At 47.5% G+C, this 22,306-nt stretch overlaps 1 protein-coding gene across 1 annotated transcript; it reads left to right on the forward strand.

The window, feature by feature from the left end:
* The first annotated feature begins 287 nt into the window (after positions 1 to 287).
* On the forward strand, positions 288 to 22,068 carry LOC127056741 (UAP56-interacting factor-like). The gene is made up of 9 exons (XM_050964983.1): positions 288 to 405; positions 6,676 to 6,819; positions 14,609 to 14,751; positions 16,953 to 17,080; positions 18,504 to 18,591; positions 20,198 to 20,241; positions 20,317 to 20,391; positions 21,137 to 21,248; positions 21,893 to 22,068. The coding sequence occupies exons 1-9, from the start codon at positions 330 to 332 to the stop codon at positions 21,986 to 21,988; spliced, it is 906 nt and encodes a 301-aa protein (XP_050820940.1). The 5' UTR covers positions 288 to 329; the 3' UTR covers positions 21,989 to 22,068.
* The last annotated feature ends 238 nt before the right edge of the window (positions 22,069 to 22,306 follow it).

Genomic DNA, 22,306 nt, shown 5'->3' on the forward strand with positions numbered 1-22,306 from the left:
AGGGGTGGTGCCAGAGTGGGTGCCAGGGGAGGATACCAGGGGTGGGTGCCGGGGTGGGTGCTAGGGAGGGTGCCAGGGGTGGGTGCCAGGGAAGGATACCAGGGTTGGGTGCCGGGGTGGGTGCTAGGGAGGGTGCCAGGGGAGACACCAGGGGTGGGTGCTGGCTGGCCCGCTGGCACTCTCCGGCCTGGCACATTCCAGGCAGGCGCACAGAGGAGCTGGGCGCAGAGCCGGCGGGCGGGGACGGGCAGCTGGGCAGCGCGCCCGGAGCACCGGCCAGGCTGGGCACTGCCTCTCCGCTCCCGGCGCTGGATCCGCAGCAGGAGCCCATGGAGCCGGCGGGGCCGGAGCCGGGAGCCGGCGCGGGGCCGGAGCGGGGCGCGGAGGAGATTGACATGTCCCTGGGTAGGTGCCGGGGCGCGCAGCCTGGAGCGCTTGCAGAGGCAGAGCGCACAGGGGAGCCGGGCCCCGCCAGCCCCGGTCTCTGCGCTGGGCTCCGCGGGGCGCAGCCGCTTGGCTGGACTGGCCGAGCCGTGCCCCGTGCGCTGGCGTTTGCCGCAGCCTTGCGAGGGGCCCCTCCGGGCTTGGCACGGAGCTGCAGGCCGGGCCGGCGCCGGCCCCGCTGGGTGAACCCTGGGCCGGCTGGCAGAGCTGTCCCGGGGCGCGCCGCGCCTGGTGTCCCCGAGTCCGAGAGCGCCTGGCCCGGCCGCCCGAGCTGGCGGTGAACGGGAGGTGCCTGGCTGCCCGAGCTTTCCCTGCGCCCGGCTGCCAGCGGCCCGCCCTCAGCACAATGCCAGTGCCATGAAATCATCCCCGCCCCCTGGCTGGGCGCTTCCCCGGCGCCCCTCTGCAAAGGGGCAGAAATGCTGGCGGACGGCGAGAGCTGATTCTGAGCCTTTCCTTGTACTGCCTGGCACTACTGCCTGTGCAGGACTCAAGCGGGCACTCTGCAATCCGGGATCTCGAGGCTAGGACCCCCGGCTCCGCAGTCTGGTGGTAGAAGCAAACAAAACCAGAGACAAGAAACTGCTGTTGGGTGTAGAGCTGCTTTCCCCACACCCTCTGCACAGGTGGAGCAGCAGGCGGGGTTTGGCTCAGACCCAGGCCAGCAGCTTGTTTCTGGGTATTTCCAGCGAGCAGGTTCGTAGGGATTGACATGTGGTCTTTGCTGGGATATTTGGGATGTGTCTATTCTAAGGAGGAGGAATATTGTGAACATGGTGAAAAACCAAATACTGCAGCAGGAAGAATGCTGACTTTTTTCAATTGTGCTCCAATAAATGAAAACAAGAAAAAGAAATTGATCTAGTGCAATTTGACTGGATGAGGTGGATTAGATGCCAAACTCTGTCATGTCCCTTTGAAAAATTTGGCCTTTATTTATAAGTAAAATTAGGTCCCAGTTGCAGCATAATCTAGGAATTTTAGGGGCCTAGTCAACTGCTGTGGATATTAAAGGGAGCTGGAGTAGACCCTTCCCAAGGACTAGTAATATCAGAATAGCTGTTTTGTCAGGTTTACCCCTGTATTTTGAGGTTTCTGTTATGTGACAGTGCCCCATAGAATTACACAGAAAGACAGCAGGCTGTCAAGCATACAGACCATGCCCCATACAATATAAAGCTCAAGGTTACAGCCCGAGAGAATGTATGGCTGTGATAAATGCACAGTGTGTGTGTTAAATGGCAGAAAGATAGCAAGTGGGAAAAAAATCATAGTTTAAAAAACTGTTTCTGAACGTGGCTGGGACACAACCTAACTTCAGAGCTGAAAGTTTCAAACCCAGCAGGTTGGAGTGAGACCCATAAATGAACCCTCAGCCAAAATGAAAACATGAGCCAGGGCCTGTGGTCACTTGGTGCTGAGACTATTTATAGCAGCTCGTTCATTAGGCCAGTCAGTTTTCTGGCAGTGAATATGTTGATCTGGGCATAAACAACTGTCCTTTTATTAAGTCACGAGATTTGGGATACAGACCCGGGAGAATTATTACACTGACATTTCCAGTCTATAAACAAACTTTGCCAGGCTTGAATTGTTGGGTTAGCGTCATATTTTTAATAGCTGCACAGGACTGTTTCTATCCAGATACAGAAGAAATTCTGGAGCAGAACAACAAAAAGTTATATTGTTTTCACAGAAAACCCAGAGTCAGATCCTTGGCTTGGTGTGAATTGATGTGGCTTTACTGACTTCAATGAAGCTCTACTGATTTACAGCTGCTGAGGATGTGGCCCCTAATTTCACTATTTCTTTTGAGTCAGACTGACTGAACCTAGCACTGGGTCCTCTGAGGTGTGGTTGTGCCTTCTGGACTGACTGAGCTCCCGCGGAAAGCGGTGCTTGGGGCAGGTTTGAAGGCTCACTTTTAGCAGAACCTTTATGATCCATCTTTCACTATTTATGATTCCTGCAAAGTGCACCTACCTCAAGGGGAAGGTTAATTCGGCAATGTAGGGGCCGCAGCTCTAAGGCGACACTTTCAGCATCAAAATCAGGTCTTTGGCTCTTCATTTTCAGCTACATTGGGCCTTATTCCACTGTCAATCAGGAGTAACTCTGCTGAAGTTAAAGGAGATACCGTGATGTAAAGTGGGTCTAAGGGAGATCAGAAGCAGATTCATAGCTCCTAATCCCACTGCTGAAGGCCTCTGTGATAGAGTTTATACTGCAAAGGCAGAAGGGAGGAGGGGAGGAGGGAGCACTTCTTTGGATCGTCCCAGTTACACATCAAGCTAGATATTTCTGCTCTGACACTGACCGAAGATCTGTCCCACTCCACTGCAGATGCTGATATTATAGCCCCAAGACTCAGTTCCTATGCACATTCACACAGCAGAACATTATTTTTCCTCATCACTATCTCTTTTCTACCGCATTTACTTACGGACATACAGGAGGGTCCCAGGCAGGCCCATGGTAACCCTTGCTATAGCTATTTCTTTTTCAGCATGGAAAGGTGGTCAAGCAAACAACTGAGTATTTTTCACTTACAGCAAAGGGAGAGCGATTTCCATCAGTCCTCGGATCCCAATATCTGCTTCCTGTTCCCACCTCCACCAGAGCAAGCAGGGACTCAGCTAGGAATGCATCTTAAAAATGTCTGTGCTCCAACCTCACAGGAACACTTCAGTGAGACCATTAAAGCACATTAACACTGAGATCACCCCATGGGCTCAGTCCGGACAGACAGGGTAGCAAAATCACAAAAGCAGGCAGGGAGTCTAGCTTCCCTCATACCTGACACTGTTCACTTACTCCAGGTCTTGTATTCCTTTGGTTCTTGGTATTTTTTACAGAGATTGACACATGACAAGCACTTGAGCACATATTTGTACCCACAATAATGGCTCTAGGAAATTTCCTGGCATGCGGCCACCTCCATGAAAGAAAACACCTTCCACCAGTCTCCGCATAAGCAGTAGTGAAGTATATGCTCCATTATAAGCCTGATTTTGACAGTCCTTCCCCGCTAATTTGGTGAAAACTGAAACAATCTGCCTGGAATTCCATGTAAATTATCTGATGACAGGTTGGAACCTTTCTGGAAAGTTTGAGGCAAATGGAAGGAGTTTTGGAAATATGAAATTTTAAAGGTACTTTTCATTTCTTGAACCTCTTCCTCTTTTTTTTTTTTTTGGCACCAGACTTCAAAATTCTTTGTGTTACAAAGCCTAGATTTATTTAATCTACCTTGTTGAGAACTGGAGCCTTTGGCTAACTGGGGAGGGTTTCTTAGCAGAATCCTTTAGCTAAAAGCAGTTGAAACATGCATAAAGTGATCCAGAGTCCACATGCTGCCTTGTGGAGAGTGTAAGAAGTTTGCAAAAGATAGATGCTAGCTTCCAAAACTGTGCAAAGCTCCCAAGCACATCCAAAGTAACCCAAGTGGGCGGCAGGAGCTCTTTCTGAAGCCTCTTAGAGTAGCAACACCATGCTCCATCCTAAGGTGCATAGCTGTTTTTGTCTAGTTTAAGTATTTCTAAAGCATGTCCTATCACAGTGGTCTATAGGCACAGGTATGTGTTTAAGGAAGTCTGCAACTAACAGAAATACAGGTGCCTGACTGGAGCTGAACCAGCAAAAACCTGGAGTAAGACAGTGGTGAAGAGAGAGAGAGAGATTCTCCTTCCTGCTGCCATAATGCCACTAATTTAGGTTTAAATGTATAAGGGTTTAATCAAAGGAAAAGTTAACTGCAGCCATATGAACGGGTGGCATTGTACAGGCTCAGGACCAATAATATTACACCCAGAAAGGCAACAGAGTCCAGCAAAAGAAGACATGACCAACAGCCAGGTCTCATGCTGTGAGCACCGTGACCCAGGATCTCTTTCTCCACTGAACAAACAGTTAACCCCCCGGATCTAATTATAGGCCCTGCAGCAGGTGTTCTGTGGAAGTCTGGGACATTAGCAGTGTTGCCTGGTCCCTTTTCTCCACCCATGTGTGGTGAGGCGGGACTGAGGCTGACTCAGAGCTGACAGGTGGCGCTGTCCCAGTCACTAACCCGTTATAGAGCAGGATGAGGGCCAGCGGGTTGCTCTCTCCTTTTCCTGTGCAGGCAGTGGGCGATTTCCAAAAATACCTACCCGCTGCTGCTGCTGCTGGCCAGGGGGCAAACATAGAAACTGAATCCCTCTGTTCAACATGAAACCTAATAGCTGGTTCCCTTGGTGTAGGACAGAGAAGGGATCTGTTAGAGAGAATCCACCTCCCTGCCATGAAATGCAGGTATTTCCCCACTCAGTGCTCGTCTGCTTTTTCCTCTCATGCTGTTACAGTGCTCTATGCTGATACATGCTGGGAAAGACCGTTACTTTTCAGCTCATGTGCCTCCATCCAACTGTTTGAGTGCACGTTCCAAACAACTGGAGAAGTATCACCAACCCCGTGCAGTTAAAAGTCCTGAGTCAGGTCACTGAAAATCATGAGATTGTCTTAAAAGTCATGAGATTTTAAAATAATAATAATAAGTTGGGGTTGTTTTTATTTGCCTGCTGGTTTTTGAGCTTTCGGAGGGTTCACAATTTCAAAGTTTTTCCTTGCAACCAGCAGGGCTAGAAATTTACTTTTATTTTTTAAATGGAAACAGAGATTCTCACATAATCTCATAACTCCTGGAGCTGGGGCTTTATGAAAAAAAACATCACAAGACTCATGATAGATCCCTGAGAGTTGGGAACACTGTTGGGGGTATACACCTTTACTGATGTCACATTAAATGAACTCAGACCCCTAATGAGTGTGATTCCTCATTTATCACCCCACTTTCAGGCCTTTATCATTGCTGTGCCTCGGTTTTTCCATCTGTAAAATGTGCAGTTGCAGGGACAATTAATTCATTAATGGTTGTACAGCATCTTACAATCCTCAGGGGGGTGGCTGCTGGCGAACTGCTTATGGACCAAGGGCTTCATTGTGCCTTGGAGGCCCTGGGCACTATGACAGGCAGTGCAGAGCTGCAGCACTGTCCCAGAGGTAGCAGTGAGCTGGATTACACTGCACAGCGGGGGTCAGATCCATGGCCCTGCCTCCTCCTTACCCCCTGTGGGGAAATTATGAATATCTCTGGGGGCAGGGGGCTGAGGAGGACTGTGTGAAAGCCCCTTGTGAGGGGCATGCCAAGGGCAGGATCTCTGGGCAGCACCCGGCTTTCTGTGCTATACCGGAGGCCAGACATCTCTCTGCCCTTAGAATCATAGAGTATCAGGTTGGAAGGGACCTCAGGAGGTATCTAGTCCAAACCCCTGCTGAAAGCAGGACCAATCCCCACCTAAATCATCCTTGAGATGCGTATGACTAGTGCAGATACATGGTCCAGTCCCTACAGCCATTTTCACGTACAGCCAAAGTCTGCTCTCAGGGACATCGCTGTAGATAAGGACTGATCTCCATGCACTTAATCCAGATATACGCCCATGCAGAATGTGACCCTTAATTAAATTCAGGTACCAAGCAGCAGTAGGTGTAGTTATTAAATTAATCCTCTATAGCTATGGCTTCACAGGAGGAACAATACTTTAGCTCTAACCTGCCTCCCCCTTTAATTAACCTTATCAAATACCATCTCTCAGATATTACAAACAGCGGATTGGTTCCTTCTGCAGGTCTTTTCTCCATTAAAAACCAAAGCAAACCTAATGGGAATATTGTCTAGCTGGTGTAAGTATGAGGAGATTGGGTGTGAATTGCTCAGTTTCTCTGTGTTGCTCGCAATGTATTTAATGATGACTTTCCTTTGGGATGGGGTGTGCGTTATTTTACTTCACTTTACTTGCAGGTGTTTATTTGCTCCCAAGTAACCAGAATGTTTTATGTAGTGAGGGAACATTCCAGCTCACGGGTATTCAAACTTTCCCGAACTGTGACCCTAGGGTACAGAAGAAAAAAGTTTTTGGACGCCCCACTTCTAGCTGTAAGAGAGGGAAGGTGGTCAGCACGTCACAGAACGCATACTTCTGTTCATTTCTACCTTCCATTCACAGTTACAGTTACACAGGCCACCACCACCATGGGACTGATTTGGGGCCTTTAGCACTTGGCAAGCCTCGTTTGTAGGAGCACAAGCCGTTTTCAATATGGAGGATAATTAGAAGTACTCGCAGTGGAATGTGATGTTAGCTGAAATTGCAGTTTTCCCTGTTTTTTTTCCCTTTGTGTTTTCCAATCCAGATGACATTATAAAGCGCCACAGGAAAGGACAAACAGGCGCAAAGTTAGTAGAGGACAAACAAAGGCAGCAAGTCAAGAACAGGAATTCAGCATATGGAAATGGGAGACCCAGGTTCCGTATCTGGATGCAACGCAAGATGCAAGGTATGTAAATGCTAAAGTGCAGGCATAGGAACTAAGGAGATGTTTAGGATGGAAGGAGGCCTGTGAAGCCAACCACACTGACTCTCCTCTTTTGAGTGTACATTTGCACACCAAGTGATATCGTCCCAAACCTTTGCTTCTCTAATCCTGGACGGTTGTAATATCTACTTTTGCTCTTGGTAGCTTAGCAAAAAGGAATTTGTCTGCAACAATTGAATATCCAGGCTCTTTCAAAGCCTAAATTCATGCCTTTCTCCTCCGCCTTCCTTCCTCATGAATTACTAATTCAAAATGACTTAATATCAACTCTTCCCTTTTGAGTTTTGCATATTTTAATTATACTCTTCATAATCCCCCCTTTTCCCAGAACACACTTAAATTACCCCTTAGGTTGCCCTCTGATAGTTCAGTTATTGGAGTTAATTTGTCATTTTGCTTGAACCCTTATTTTTAGGATGTGCCTTGAATAGTAATGTGTGACCACACAATATCTAAATTGGCTCTACTACTTTTTATTCACAAAGCTCAAATGACTTCTTTTGTGCATCTTAGGATTTTTCCATCTGTTTTTTACTGCTGTTAAACAAGTTTGCTGAAGGTTTTAGAGGATTATTCTGCTCTATCTTAACTATTTCTCTTCTCAGTGCAAACAGTATGTAGTGCAGTATGAGTGCTGAGCATAGGTCCTGTTCTTGGTACATTCTCTGTCAGCACAACGAGCAGCACTCATCTTGCTACGGTTCAGAAGAAGTTACTCTTAATTTACCCTCGCAAATCGGACAAAAAATTATTTAGGATGCTGATGGTCTTGTACCCTGAATCACCATTGTTCAGCCATTGACAAGAGTGAACTCAGAGGTAACTAAGGGTATGTCTACATCTACAATTTTGCAGCGCTGGTTGTTACAGCTGTATTAGTACAGCTGTATAGGGCCAGCGCTGCAGAGTGGCCACACTTACAGCAACAAGCGCTGCAAGTGGTGTTAGATGTGGCCACACTGCAGCGCTGTTGGGCAGCTTCAAGGGGGGTTCGGGGAACGCGAGAGCAAACCGGGGAAGGAGACCAGCTTCGCCGCGGTTTGCTCTCACGTTCCCCGAACCCCCCTGCAAACCGCAGGGAAGGAGACCTGCTTGCTCGGGGGTTCGGGGAATGCGAGAGCAAACCGGGGAAGGAGACCAGCTTCGCCGCGGTTTGCTATCGCGTTCCCGGAACCACCCAGCAAACCGCAGGGAAGGAGACCTGCTTGCTCGGGGGTTCGGGGAACGCGAGAGCAAACCAGGGAAGGAGACCAGCTTGATTACCAGAGGCTTCCTCAGGTATGCTGGGATACCTGCTTATTCCACGGAGGTCAAGAAAAGCGCTGGTAAGTGTCTACACTTGATTACCAGCGCTGGATCACCAGCGCTGGATCCTCTACACCCGAGACAAAACGGGAGTACGGCCAGCGCTGCAAACAGGGAGTTGCAGCGCTGGTGATGCCCTGCAGATGTGTACACCTCCTAAGTTGCAGCGCTGTAACCCCCTCACCAGCGCTGCAACTTTGTGATGTAGACAAGCCCTCAGTCAAACTACAGATTTTTGTGACATTCTGCAGGGTACAATCTGGACAGCTGAACAGCAGTGTCCCCTCAATTCTCCAACCTGGGGAGCCTTTTACTCTGCTTTGCTGTGAGAACTACCACTCCTTTCTGTTCACACACAGCCTCCAGCATGTATGTCACTCCCAGATGAATTATATGAGTACTGCTAGCCAGCCACACCTGAATTATATTGCAGAGCGACACCATAAACTCCCAGTCCCAGACCCCCCCAGAAATGTGCATCTTGTACTGCCCAGCTCCTTCCTTCTGTGCAGTACCAGCTCATAGAAAGTCCATCATTTCAATAGCAGAAAACGATATGCACAAACCCTGTTGTCGCAAATGGAGGTTTCCAAATACTGCAATCCAAACATCCACTGGTTTAGATAAAACAATAAAATAAGTTTATTAACTACAGAACGATAGACTTTAAGTGACTACAAGGAATGAGGCATAGAAGTCAGAATTGGTTACAAAGAAATTAAAGATAAAACTCAAACTAATATCTAACTTGATAAGCTAAGTGAACTTGAAGCAAAAACGGTTTTATCACCACGTCTTACAACAGTCTGGCTGAGTTCCTTCAGCCAGGACCCAGTTCAAGGATGCTTCTTTTATCCTTCCGACATTGTTGATGCCATGAGTAGAAATGAGAGGAAAGAAGTGGTTTGTGTCCTCTGTTCCTAATCTTTATATCTTTTCCTTCTCTTTGAGAATCATCTCCAGCGGGGGGTCGGGTGACAGCCAGTCTGTTCACACTGGAACCCCCATCTGTTTCATTGCCAAAATGTAAATTCCTTGCTTACACCCTTCTTCCTGCCAAAGAATGGCTGCTTAACCAGATGATAGTCCATTTGATTATGCTGACGCCAGGCTGTGGTGCTGGCTAAACTTTTGTCTCTGAGGAACTGATTTGGGCTGCTTCCCCAGATTTGGAATATGCCTGAGTAACATCATACAGGAGAATCTTATAACTTTACATACAGCATTGCCACACATATTTTACCAGGACAATAATGATCAGCAAATTATGAGTTTTCAAATGATACTTCACAAGGCATACTTTGTACAATATGTATCATAGTTTTTAAAAGTTGTGAAAATAGGGATACAGTCTGTCACGATTTTAGTGTAGGTATTCCTTTAAAAAAATTCCCTTATTCTTAATTTACATCATGGTTTTGAAAGCCTCAGCATTTTGCAGATTAAACTGCATTTAAGACTTGCTCCTGTAAGCTACAGAGCACCCACTGCCCCTGCTGGAGTTGAAGTCAGTGGAAGTTTAGGGTGCTCAACACTGCCAAGAATTTGGCCTTATCATTGAGAGGGCTCACTTCAACTCAGTCACCCCTGAAACGCAGCCAGTTCTGGGCTGAAGTGTGATAGTTCTTATCACAAGTACCAGCAACACAACACTTTAGGGAGAGGGAATTAAGTCTCTGAATAAAGCAGCAAGGGATTTACACAGGTGAAACACAATTGCCTGTATTGCAATTTGGCCTAAAACTTGGTGAAGGTTGCTCCAGAACGTCTGCAATGCCAAGTGGTTATTGGAGTTTGTGTTAAATCTTCTCCAAGAGAGACTGTCAAGCTCTGCTCTCATGGGAGCTCCTCTCAGAACTCAGCTTGCTGGGGCAGAGGAGGCTCTTTGCCAGCATAGCTGTGCTCTGCACAAACACAGTTTGGAGCTCCCCGTGTCAGCACAGAGAGTCTCCTTATCAGCAGCATGCCCTGCTGAGTTTAGGAAAATCTGCTGTAATGAACATTGCCCCACTATGTCAGAGGTGGGGTCAGCAACTTTTAAAATAGCAACATACACACAGTGTATTCTGGGTCAGACTCTCAGCTGCTGTAAATCCAGGGAGCTCCATGGAAGCCAGTGGAGCAGTGATGATTTACAGAAGCTCAGGCCTCAGTGAGTGGAGGCTTTGCAGTGTGAACTGACTGGCAGGAGCAGGATTTTTTGACCCTGGCTCCTGTTAGTATTAATCCCTCCAGCTGCACCAGTGAAATACAGTAAAACCTGCCAAGAGCAAAAGTGGCTGCTTGTAAGAAGTGGTCTCTCTTCAAAGATATGGCATTGCCACCCTTACTTCTGCACTGCTGCTGGCCACTGTGCTACCTTCAGAGTTGGGCACCCGTCCAGTACCACCGCTCTCCGCTGCCTGGCTCTGAAGGCAAAGTGGAGATCGGCAGCTGCTGGTCAGGCGCCCAGCTCTAAAGGGAGTAAGAAAATGTGGTCACTGGTCACAGATGACAGTTGGTCGCTTTTCATAGTTCCTTCACAGTTAAATTATAGGGGGAAAAGTTCTGTGGCCTCTGCAGGTGGCTCGTGACAGATGGGCTCTCTTTAGAGGTGGTCGCTAAGGCAGGATTTATGGTACCCTGAACAGGCACTGCTGAGCTCAGTGCCTCCTGGTGGCAAGGAAATGCACTGCTGAGCCTGCTTTTCTTCTCTCCCTGTGCAGAGCCGTGCTAGCCGGCTCGCCGGCCTGCGGGGAAGGTGGTGGGTGGGGAGCGTGATGGTGGCATCTGGCAGCTGGGTGAGAGGGACAAAGAGAACAACCCAGGCGTGGTGAGGAAGAAAAACAAGAAGGGGACAGACAGAAACACCCCCATGGAGGCAGAACAAGGAGAGCAGGATGGGAGAATGGTTAACAACAGCTTGGGACTCCAGGAGAGAGAGCCTGGGCTGGCCATGAGTCGTCCTCTGTCAGCCAGAGTGAGAGGGGAATGTTCCAGGGAGCAGTGGAAGAAGAGGGTGAAAGGCATCTTCCTCCTTCAGATGCTGAATGAACATGATTCCAGAGCGAATCTGTTTGTAAAGCTAATTTCCTGGAGGAAGGCCCCCAGCTCCGCCCAGATTATCTAGATTCATCTAGCCACAGCTTTCTATCCCTGCTCAGATGCACCAACTTCATTCATTCTGCAGCCACTGCTGCAGTGGAGCCTCCAGTGTTCAGAGGGGCACAGGAAAGCCATTCGCAGGGCACCATGACCAGAAGACGTTATTGAGCCTATAAAACGTATGGACAATGCTGCATATTCTTGAACGCCGTCTAGTGGCACCATGTCCATTGACTATCGACCCAGCCAGTCCCCTCTTCATAATAGCCAGTACTCTCCCAGTGCTTCACCACTGTTAGGATCAAGGCATCCTACGTCTGCCCTTCCTTTCTTTCCACTTCGAACGACCATATTCCCTCAATTAACTTTCCAACACTTGTCACCAGTTGGGGCTACGGCCTTCATCAGTACTCACTGTGGGGCTCTCTGTCTTCACTGCAGTATCAGCCCAGGGTCAAGCTGGCAGACCCTGGGGAGCCTAGGGCTTAGAATCATAGAGCCACAGGGTCATCTGGTCTCACCCACGGCCAAGATGCAGAATTTGTTGTGTCTAAATTATCCAAGACATGTGGCTATCCAGCCTCCTTTTGAAAACCTCCAGTGAAGGAGCCTCCACGATCCCTCTAGGCGTCTGTTCTATTGTCCTACTGCTCTTACACTGAGGAAGTTTTTCCTGAGATTTAATCTAAACCTGCTGTGCTGTAATTTGAACCCATTGCCTCTTGTCCTGCCCTCTGTGGCAAGAGAGAATAACTTTTCTCCATCTTTTTTATGGCAGCCTTTCAAGCATCTGAAGATGGCTCTCATAACCCCCCCTGAATCTCCTCTTTTCCAAACTAAACATAGCCAGTTCCTTTGGCCTTTGCTCACATGGCTGCATTCCAGCCCTCTGATCATCTTTGCCACTCACCTCTGGATCCTTTCCAGTTTCTCTACATCCTTTTTAGACACTGATGACCAAAATTGGACAGTTCTCCAGCTAAGACCTAACCAGCACTAAGTAGAGCGGTACTCTCCTGTGACTTGCATGCTGTGCCTCTGTTCATGCAGTGAAAAATTGCATTTGCTCTTTTTTGCAACAGCATCACGTTACTGGCTCCAGTTGAGGTTGTGATCCACCACAACTCCCAGATCCTTCTCAGCAGCGCTGCTGCCAAGTCAGTTTTCCCCCTTTCTATATTTATGTATTTTGTTTTTCTTCCTTAAGTGCAGCACTTTACATTTGTCTTTGTTGAATTTTATCTTGGCTATAGCCCAGTTCTCCAATTCATCAAGATCCCTCTGAATTTTAGCTCTATCCTCCAAAGTGTTTGCAACCCCCTTTAGCTTTGTGTCATCTGCAAACTTCATCAGTATGCTCTCTCTGTCTACATCTAGGTCGTTAATATTGATGTTAAACAACACTGGACCCAGGACAGATCCTTACAGAACCCTGCTTGAGACTTCCCTCCAATCCAACATCATTCCATTATTAGTTACTCTGTTTGTGGTGGTTTAACTGATTATGTATCCACTGATCCAGCCTGCATTTCCTCAGATTATTTATCAGAATGTCATGGGGGACTATGTCAAAAGCCTTGCTGAAATTCAGTTATGTTATGTCCACCATGTAGTCCCCGGCCACCAAACCAATTACCCTGTCAAAGAAGGAAATCAAACTGGTTTGGCATGATTTGTTCTTGGTAAATGCAGGTAGTCACAAATTGAATGAGCATCTACACGCATGTGTAACCCCAGGTTAGGAATTGTTGAACCCTGGGTCCCAACCTGGGCCTCCAGCATCCACACTGTGTTGTGTGAGCTGGTGTTCAACCACTCCTACCCCAGAACTCCTCGTGTTCTCCCAAAATGTGGCCACTGCAGCTCTTAGTTGGTCGTACAGTGTGGGAAAACGTCACTGTCCAGGGGACAGGAAGTCGGCCTGTGGGATTGTGGGATACTTTTGGCAGAGTCCCAGAACAAGACTCCAGTGGGGCTGCATGTACACTGCAAAGCCAAAGGGCTTGAACCCTGGGTCAAACTCATCCATCTCTTTGGGGTCCTGGGTCTCAGCCCTGGGCTAGTGCAATTTGTGTGTAGATGGAAGGGGGTTAGGCCTGAGCCTGAGTTTGAGCCCTGGGCTTACACTGCGGTGCAGACGTCACCTGTGAGGCCCATGTGTCAAAGGAACATCAGTGCTTCATAAGAACACTTCATCTCTAGCTGCTCAAGTCATCATGAATTATTGACTCAGTGCTGTAGACAAACTGTACCTGCTTTGCGTTCTGCACTACTGAAGTTATGTAGAGTGCAGTATTTTGTTAACTGCATTGAGATATTAAGCATTGTAAAGCATCATGAGCTATGCTTGTTCTTGAAACTATGTCCCGACCAATAATTTATACGAGTGTCAATATACATTTTGTTGAGATGGCCTCTCTGAAAATCACAAACAATTCTGACTACATGACTTTATCACATATAGTAATTAGACCATAATGCACCATAACTTCACCTAAAGATTAAGAGCTGTTTTACTCTCTCTTTACAGTTCAGAAAGCACAAAACATGAACAGGCTTTGAGAAAAGAAAATATCACTAAAGCTAAATGGGCTTTAAGCTGTGTGTGTGTGGACTGCTCATTTGTTACCAACAACAGCAGCAGGTAGATGCAGAATTTATGCAAAGATTTATAAAGCTACAAAAGGGAATAGACCCCTGTTCATTTATGAAGCATCATCATCTGGGCATTCACGACCATTCCCAGCCTTTTGCAGGTTAATCCTCCAGATGCGTGCGCTCATTTGCATGTCAGTGGCCAGAGGGCACTGGAATCTCACAGCTACTTCATAGCAATGTGCGGATGGGAGCTCTGGCGGCAGACGGGAAGGCTCGTTGGGGTACTGTCTTTATTACAAGTCAGAATTGTCTTCTGTACACAAGTCAGTTAAGTCTTAACATTCAGACCTTTCCTAAATCACATCAAATACAGCTTTAAAAACTTGAAGTCAAGTCACTGAAAGACAACCCCCCTTATATTTTTTTAAATTAATTCACTTGGTTTTGAGCAAAACAGATCTCACCATTCCAAGACACATTGCAAGCTCCTATACTAAGAAAATCCAGTACATTTTAATTTTGTTATTAATAAAATTATTGCTCCCAGGCTGACACTAAGTTTCAACCAGACACATTTTGAAATAAGAGGTGCTTTCAAAATAAGAATTGATAACAATGCTAACCCAGAGTAGCTGTGCCCCCAGAGCTCCCTGATCACTGTCAACAGAGTTACCCTTCGGTCCATGTGAATGAACCCGGTGAAGCATTCAAATTCCTAAGCCCAGGTTGTGAAGGATTCTAAAACAGGTGTTTCTCTTCCTAGGACCCAATCGGTTTAGGAGAGGGTTTGGACAGCAGCCGTATAACAGAAGACCATTTCGAAGTGCCATGGCTGGTCCAAGAGGAAGAGTAGCTGCCACACTAAATGGAGCGAGCCCTTTAAACCGGCAGGCGTTAGCTCAAGAGGTAGGCGGGGCGGGGGGAATCAACAGCTGTTCCTCAGTGTCACAGCGTTCTGGAAGGGCCTGGGGTTTTTATCTTGACTTGCCTAAGAGAAGAGAGTCTAAGCAGAGAATATTTTCTTTGTTGTCTAGTTAGGCTTACAGGGTGTGAAGCTTGTAATGGTGTTAATGTATTTTACGGAATCTGTGCTGCTTGGCTGTGCAAAAGCAGCCCTGTCTGACAGCCATTCCAGGTCACCTCCCCTTACTGTGGCCTCTCCCAAGGAAACAGCTGAAGAGTCACCATAAGTTTTGCCCACACAAGGCAGGATCCAATGCCCTTTGAGGTCAGTGGGAGGACATCCATTGATTTCAGTGGGTTTGGAAAGATGAGGTCTGTATGGCTCATTGGCGTATGGATAATAGTCTGATTCTACAGAGGTGCTGGCGACAGCTTTAGTTAAGGTTGCTCAACTGCTTCCATGATAAACTCCCCTTTTTGGGTAACTTGTAACTTTCTCAAATTTTCACCTTGTCAGCCTGAAATCCTTCCGAAGGGGGGTTTTGTTTGATTGGTTTTTAAGGTTTGACTGAAAAAGTGATTCAGCTATTTTTAGCATCAAGAGAATAGGGGAACAATACAGCTTTACCATTAAAATAATTCTTGTAATTTTGTTTTGAACATCTCTAACACCAAAATGGTTTGGGACAGAAAGCTGAAATTTAGCATGTAGATAGTCCTGCAGGAGGAGAGTTGCCTTTTGCTGTCGTGGTAGAAATCCATTTTGATTTGGGTGAGTTAGGAAGGTTTGAAAATAGTACTTCACATGTGCTCAATACGTTTTTTAAAACTAATGATAACTCATTTAATGACAATCTCCTGATAGTGAACGAGGGCAGCACTGCATCTGCATGTGTATAGAATTCGGTACTTATTTAAAGGGCGTGTAAATGAATTAGGTACGTACTGACTATGGCAGGATATTAAGAGAAAGTAGGAAGTAGTTGTTAGGAAGCAGAATTCTAACGTAGCTTTCATTCCACAGAAATTAACTGAGTAGGAGTCTGTGGAAACATGTGTCGGTTAGTGGGTGGTGACAGTGAGATGGAGATGATCCTACAGACATGCGGGGGGTAGTAAGTAGCAGTATTTAGAAGAAATGCAGAAGCTCTGCTTTACTGAATAGGGATCTTCTGAGGTGTCTGTTCTTCCACATTCTAAGGCTCTGATCCAGCAAGGTATTTCAGCGCATGGGTGAACAGTAAGCAGTAGTTTATTGAATGAGGCAGGATTTCAGGGGGGTTGTGACCTGCGTCATACTGTCTTTGCATAATCCTGTGTCTCCACAAACAAGTTTTGGCATTTCTGTCCTCCCTATGAAATATAATACACCCACACACTCCCTTTGAAACATTTTATCCTGTCATTCAAAATTTCAAAAAATTGTTAATTACAGTTAAAAAAAGAGACATGATTGAGGAAAAGAAGTTGCTACAATATCATAGATCAGTGGAAATATCCATGTCATAGTGGGAAAGATCACAAAACATCTCAGGATTTAATAAGCTTAAGGGATCGATTACATACCATGTCAATTATCAAAGAAGAAAAAACACTTACACATCAGGATCTTTCATAATAATACAAAAGTCACATAGGAAATAAGTGACAAGGTGACCCTTGGAGTACCATTCCCAGACCTGAAGAAGAGCTTGATGTGGCTCGAAAGCTTGGCTCTCTCACCAAAAAACGCTGGTCCCATAACAGATATTTCCTCGCCCACCTTGTCTCTAATATCCTGGGACTGACACATTTGCAACTGCCCTTCACAGGAGAGAAGTCAGTCCCAGTGAAATTAACATGGGGACAGTGGGAGTGAGTCAATTCCAAGGATGAATCTCCCTGAAAACTGCCAAACAAAGCCCATCCTGAATGATGTGATGAGAAATGCAGACTGCTTGGACACACTCAGTCTTTCCAGCAGACCAAGTACAACCATGTACAAAAGGGAAGCAAGTCAGTCCAGCAAACAAACAAATAGATTTAAGCACTGCCTGACCCCATGGCAGTGTAGCTGGGGACAGATCAGGAACAACATCCATACGAGTATTCTTGTAGAGACTAATCCCCTGCTTTGTCATATTTGGTGACCCTTTTCTCTGGCTACTGAGAAAGCAAACATGGCAACTATAACTGATCGCAAGCGAGCTGTTGCTATGTTTTAGGGCAACCAGCATGATGAAGTGCTTACAAAAAGCAGTGACAGCGGACAGCCTGAAGCACAGAGACGGCTACCCCAGCGCCCCAAGAGATTCAGGACAGCGGGACTCCCTGGCCAAGCCCCAGCTAGAAGGTAAACAGTCTGGTACATTGATCTGATTGAAAAATTATTTCCTTGTCAATTTGGAAGACTCTCTCGTGCTATTAAATCTCCTCTCGTTCTGCATTGACTGGCGAGGTGCAGCTGCCATGGAGTGCACTGTACTTCATGAAATATTCCTTCTTGTATTGCTAAATCACTTGGAAATAAGCTTACTGCATGCTTGTGTTTAATAACCAGACATTTCCTCTGCCACTGTTAATAAATACATTAGAATTTCAACTTGTATTAAACATTTTGTCCGACACTTTGATTGCACGTGTTACTTTTGCCTTTATAAAAACCGAAAATTTAACTTGAAAATAAAGTAAAGGAAAGGTGCTAAAACCTTAAAAACCAGAGGCCAGTAGCCTAATTCACACTATATTGTACTTCACTGCACAGGTAGCCCCACTGAAACCAGTGAGCCTACTCATGGAGAAGGTACTACTGACACCAGCAAGGTGATCTGAATCTCAGCCCAAGGGACTGAAAATAAGGAGAGCAGGGAAATTCTGAGCTGAGGCTGATGCTCTCTTCAGACATTTTAAGGCTAGAAGGGACCAGTCTGACATATAACACAGGCCACAGTACTTCACCCCGTTTCTTCTCTGCCAGTATGAGTTGTAGATTGGGTTCCACTAGTCACCTGCTGCACTACGCGTGAGTGAGCTCAATGACCCACTACTGTGTCCTGGGGAACAGGGGCGCAAGAGGCAGGATTCAGCGCAGCGGCTGGAGACGGTCGGAATTTTTCACAAAAACAGCTTGATGTCAATCAAATGTGATTTTTTGATGAAAATATTTGAAACAAAACCAAAATGTTCCTTTCCTTTTGAACTGAAGTGTTTGAATGCGTAAAACATTTCTGTAGGCAAGTTTTGGTTTTCTAATTTCTGTCCCATCCCTTTTCCTTTTTTACTCCCTTCCCCCAAATTAAAATATGGCGATAGAGAGAGGAGGAGGCAGGGAAGAAACCCCAAATCTGAGAATTGAAAGTTGACATTTTTTTCTTTTCGGAAAACACCAAACTTTAGTTTAATTTCGTTCAGAAATTGTCCTGGGAATAAAACTGACTGTTTGATCCGCTCCTAAGGGAATAACAGTGTACCAGGGAGCAGCACAGGAGCCTCGTCCCAGCACAACGTCCCATGGCATAACTCCTGTTAGGCCAAGTGCAAAGCTGCCCAAGAGACTTTGGCTCCTCCCAGCTCTGTACGAGAAGCGTTTGGAACATCTTACCCGTAGCAGCAACATTGGCAGCCCTGGGCAGCTGGCAGTTCCTGGTTTGCTTTTCATGTGTTTTAAAATCAAACCCAGTTAGATTATTTCCTATTAAGCTGATGACTAAACCTTTCCCAATGCTCCTTCTCAAGGCAATCGTTTCGTCACTTTGCCTCTTTTCTTTTAATTGCAGGCCTTTCACGCTAAACAGGAGACCAGCCTTCCAGCAGAGGCAATCCAAAGTCAGCTTTACCAGAGGGGTCAGTGTGCGACAGGCTCCTGTAAGATCTGACAAGCTTGATAATTTATTTAAATGTGAATCGTCCTGTCTCCCTCCCTCCCACATGCGAATCCTTGCTTCTGCAATTAGCTGGGAGAAATAGCCGTGGTTATACAGAGTGCATGACCCAGAGCCTCAAAGGCCCCTCACCCATTGAAATCCAGCTGGGCCTATATTCCAAAAGTGAGTGAGCATATGCAGGATCGGGGCCGTAGTTGCTCTTATGCTGTTCACTCAGTTCTAAGTGTCCTGCACATGTCTACGTGTCCTGGTGCCGGCCTCTAAGGATGTGTGTTCACAGCCCACAGCACTGCACCTCCAGCCTGGGTCGACAGGCTTGGGTTAGCAGGGCGCAGGCTGAACACAGCTGTGTAGACCGCACTTTGAAGCTGCGGCTCAGGCTGGGGATGGGCTGTGAAGCCTGGCATCTGCAAAGGGCTGTCTACACCGCTGTCCTGGAGCACTCTGTGCCCTGCTCACCAGACTCTGTCAATGCAGGCTGGGGGGACTTGCTCCTGGGGGCTGCGTAGACATAGGTCACAACCATTTCTGGCCTCAGTAACTCTCCTCCTTCTACTGGCAGAGATCAGACCAATGCCTATGGACAATCATGCCCCTTACAATAGTGAACATTCAGACAATTTGTTCAAGCCAAATTACTGAGATGCTTGTTGGCATTGCTCCGTGGGCCCTGATCCTGCAACCACATGCCAACAAGAGCACATGGGCATTCGTGGGCATCAGTATGTTCAGGACCCAGGCCCAGAGCAGTGTGCACTAAATGATAATGCTGCATTACAAACAGGGGCGGCTCTAGCTTTTGTGCCTCCCCAAGCATAGCAGGCAGGCTTCCTTCGGTTGCTTGCCTGCGGGGGGTCCCTGGTCCTGCGGATTCAGCGGCTTGCCTGCGGGAGGCCCACTGGTCCCGCGGCTTTGGCGTACCTGCTGCCGAATTACTGCCGAGTCCACGGGACCGACAGACTTCCCACAGGTGTGCTGCTGAATGCTGCCTGACTGCTGCCCTCGCAGGGACCAGCAGGGCTCCCCCCGCGGCTCGTCGCCCCAGGCATGCACTTGGAGCACTGGTGCCTGGAGCCGCTGCTGATTACAAACACAGAGTCTCAGCTTACCACTTTGGCCTTTGGCTAATAACAGTAGAATAGGTGACAAATCGGGTTTGCTTGGACTGCAAGACAGAAGGGACAAAGTAAAATTAGCCCTGACTAATCCATACATTACAGTGAAAACCAAATTCACTGCCTTATTGGGGATATGCAGCTGGAGCCATGTCAGTCCCAGGATATTAGAGAGAGATGGAGGGTGAGGTAATCTCTCTTATTGGACCAGCTTCTGGTGTGGAGAGAGACAAGCTGTCGAGCCACACCGAGCTCTTCTTCAGGGCTGGGGAAGGTGCTCCCAGCATCACAGCAAATACGAGGTGGAACAGAGTGTTTAGCATAAGTAGTTAGTGAATATTCTAAAGGACCATTCACCATGGAGTGGTGATATTCTGTATACAAATCGTTATTTTAAGCTACTTTAGAGGGAATTGTTTCTCGGAGGGACAGCTTCTAAAATCACTCTCTCTCCTGCATTTTATTTTACAGCAAACAGAACCACACACAGAACGGAAACGACCATGGATGAGAAGGTAATTGGGAGAATTAAAAGAGACACACATAATCACTACACAAACCAAATGGACTAACTTTCTCTTTCCCGGCAGGTGGCAGCTGCAGCCCAGTTCTGGAGCAGTTCTAACCATTTCTGTCTGTAATCCTCAGGCAAGCCACACCAATATGTGAGTACATGGCCATGGTGTATGGTTTTAGACAAGCTGTTAAGATCTGTGACGCTGAAAAGGTCCCCCTGAAATCCCTTTTGCACTTTAGAGCTGAGTGAAGAATTCAGATTAAGATTTCCAGACAATATGATCTCTTTCTGCTCCTGGAATAACTGAAAGCAGATTGCAGTTTCCTCCCACTGATTCATTACTTGGCTTGATCTGCAGGGACAGTGCTTGTGGAACTAGTGGTGGGGAGCAAACCTGGGACGTCGGAATCGAAGTGTCTGTTTGAACTCAAGGGCCAGCTCCATTTGCTGGTGGTAGCTGATATTGTGCAACCGCTGGAGAGACACCACTGGCCCAGTGGGGTTACTATGGGTCCACAGAGGGGCACTGGAGAGAGATGCTGCTCCAGGCCCTGGCTGGAAGAGGGGATTTAGTGCTGTGCAGTGGCAATGCAGTCAGCAACTAGCAACCCCATCGCCATGGGGCTGGAGTAGCAGTGCAGGAGGGCTGGGCTCCGCTGCCTTGGGCTATGGCACAGACTGCATCTCCCTTTAGCCCCAGCGCTGCACGCCTGCTGGGGGCTAAGCTGCACTGGCAACTCTCCACTGCCAATCATGCTCATCAAGGCTGTAGTGAACCATACCCCCGGAAAGGCTAAGGAGATGCAGGTGGCCCTTTCAGCTGCCTGCTGCTAGAGAGTGATAGAAAATGAGCGACCTTCGCTTGCTAAGTAAACGCTCCATCCATTCGACAGACCGAGAGGCAAGCGGCCGTTCCTCAGAGGCAGAAGACCCCCGCCAAGGACAGCCAAGCCCCAGCCCCGAGGAGTGCCACTAAGATTCAACTTCCGTGCGATGGCGAATCAGGTAGAGCGGATGGCACGAGTGTGTGAATGCTCAGATCAGCTGCACGTGCCATGCTCCGTGCTGCACGGCCGCAGGGCACGGTTGCCGTGTGACCACTTGGATTTTCCCAACAAAACGTTTCCATTTGGATTCAAAACCCCTTTTTGTTTGAATTTTACTATTTCAATTTTATATTTTAAAAAGTTAAAAAAAAATCTTGGTAACTAAACATTTTGTTCAACCTGAATTCGTGTTTGGGGATTTTCCAGTTTGGCTCCTGAATCAAAACGTTGGTTATTCGCACAGCTCTAGCTTTCACACTGTCCTACCCAGTCATGGCCACAGTGCCCCAGAATAGCTCCAAGCTCCTGCTTTATCTTCCCTCGCGGCTACTCGAGTTCCTTGCCAGCACGGCCTTACTAGATACTGTGCACTCAGGTGCCCCCTGCTTCTTCCGGTCCCGACTGAGGATACTTTAGTGGTCGGGTCTGGTGCTGATGGAGGTTTTCCAGCCAAATGCATATAATCACGCTCCTTGCTCAACTCCATGTGATGGATAGTTTAATTGACTAGCTGGCTGCAGAAGCACATTCCTGGCGTGGTTCAATCAATACCCCCTGCAGATCTGGGTGTGAATCACGCTGTTCCCTCCCTTTCCCCTGCAGACCAGCCTGACCTTGGATGAGAGATTCTCCGGCCTGAGGAACAAGAGGCGTTTTACGGCAGCGAGGAACAGCAGCCGGACAGTCATGCTGCCCTAGTGCCATATGCGTGGCCCGGGGATGGCGGATCCAGCCCAACCTGAATAACGGGCCACCAATAAAAGGCAATTGATTCCCTTTCTGCCGGCTACCTTGGTATTACACCATTCCCTTGCGTACACACAGGGAGGAAAGGTACTGGCTGGGGCAGGGACAACCAGAATTTCAGGGCTAAACTCTTGGCCAGGCAGTTACCCCTAGATCTGTGTAACTGCCCCCCGCCAGGGAGACCTGGGGCTGCGGTGGCCAGACAGGCCTCGGTAGCGTGTCTTTAAGGGAGCTGCAAGCCAGGGAGCTGTGGTTCTCCATCATTGCAGG

This window comes from Gopherus flavomarginatus, chromosome 8, assembly GCF_025201925.1.
Source record: "Gopherus flavomarginatus isolate rGopFla2 chromosome 8, rGopFla2.mat.asm, whole genome shotgun sequence".
NCBI classification, from domain to species: Eukaryota; Metazoa; Chordata; order Testudines; family Testudinidae; genus Gopherus; species Gopherus flavomarginatus.

What these genes read in the sequence shown, in the direction of transcription:
- LOC127056741 (XM_050964983.1), top strand. Translation starts at nt 330, where the DNA reads ATGGAGCCGGCGGGGCCGGAGCCGGGAGCCGGCGCGGGGCCGGAGCGG. An exon ending in GGAGATTGACATGTCCCTGG is followed by an intron (nt 406 to 6,675) that starts GTAGGTGCCGGG and finishes TTTCCAATCCAG; the next exon opens with ATGACATTATAAAGCGCCAC. An exon ending in GATGCAACGCAAGATGCAAG is followed by an intron (nt 6,820 to 14,608) that starts GTATGTAAATGC and finishes TTCTCTTCCTAG; the next exon opens with GACCCAATCGGTTTAGGAGA.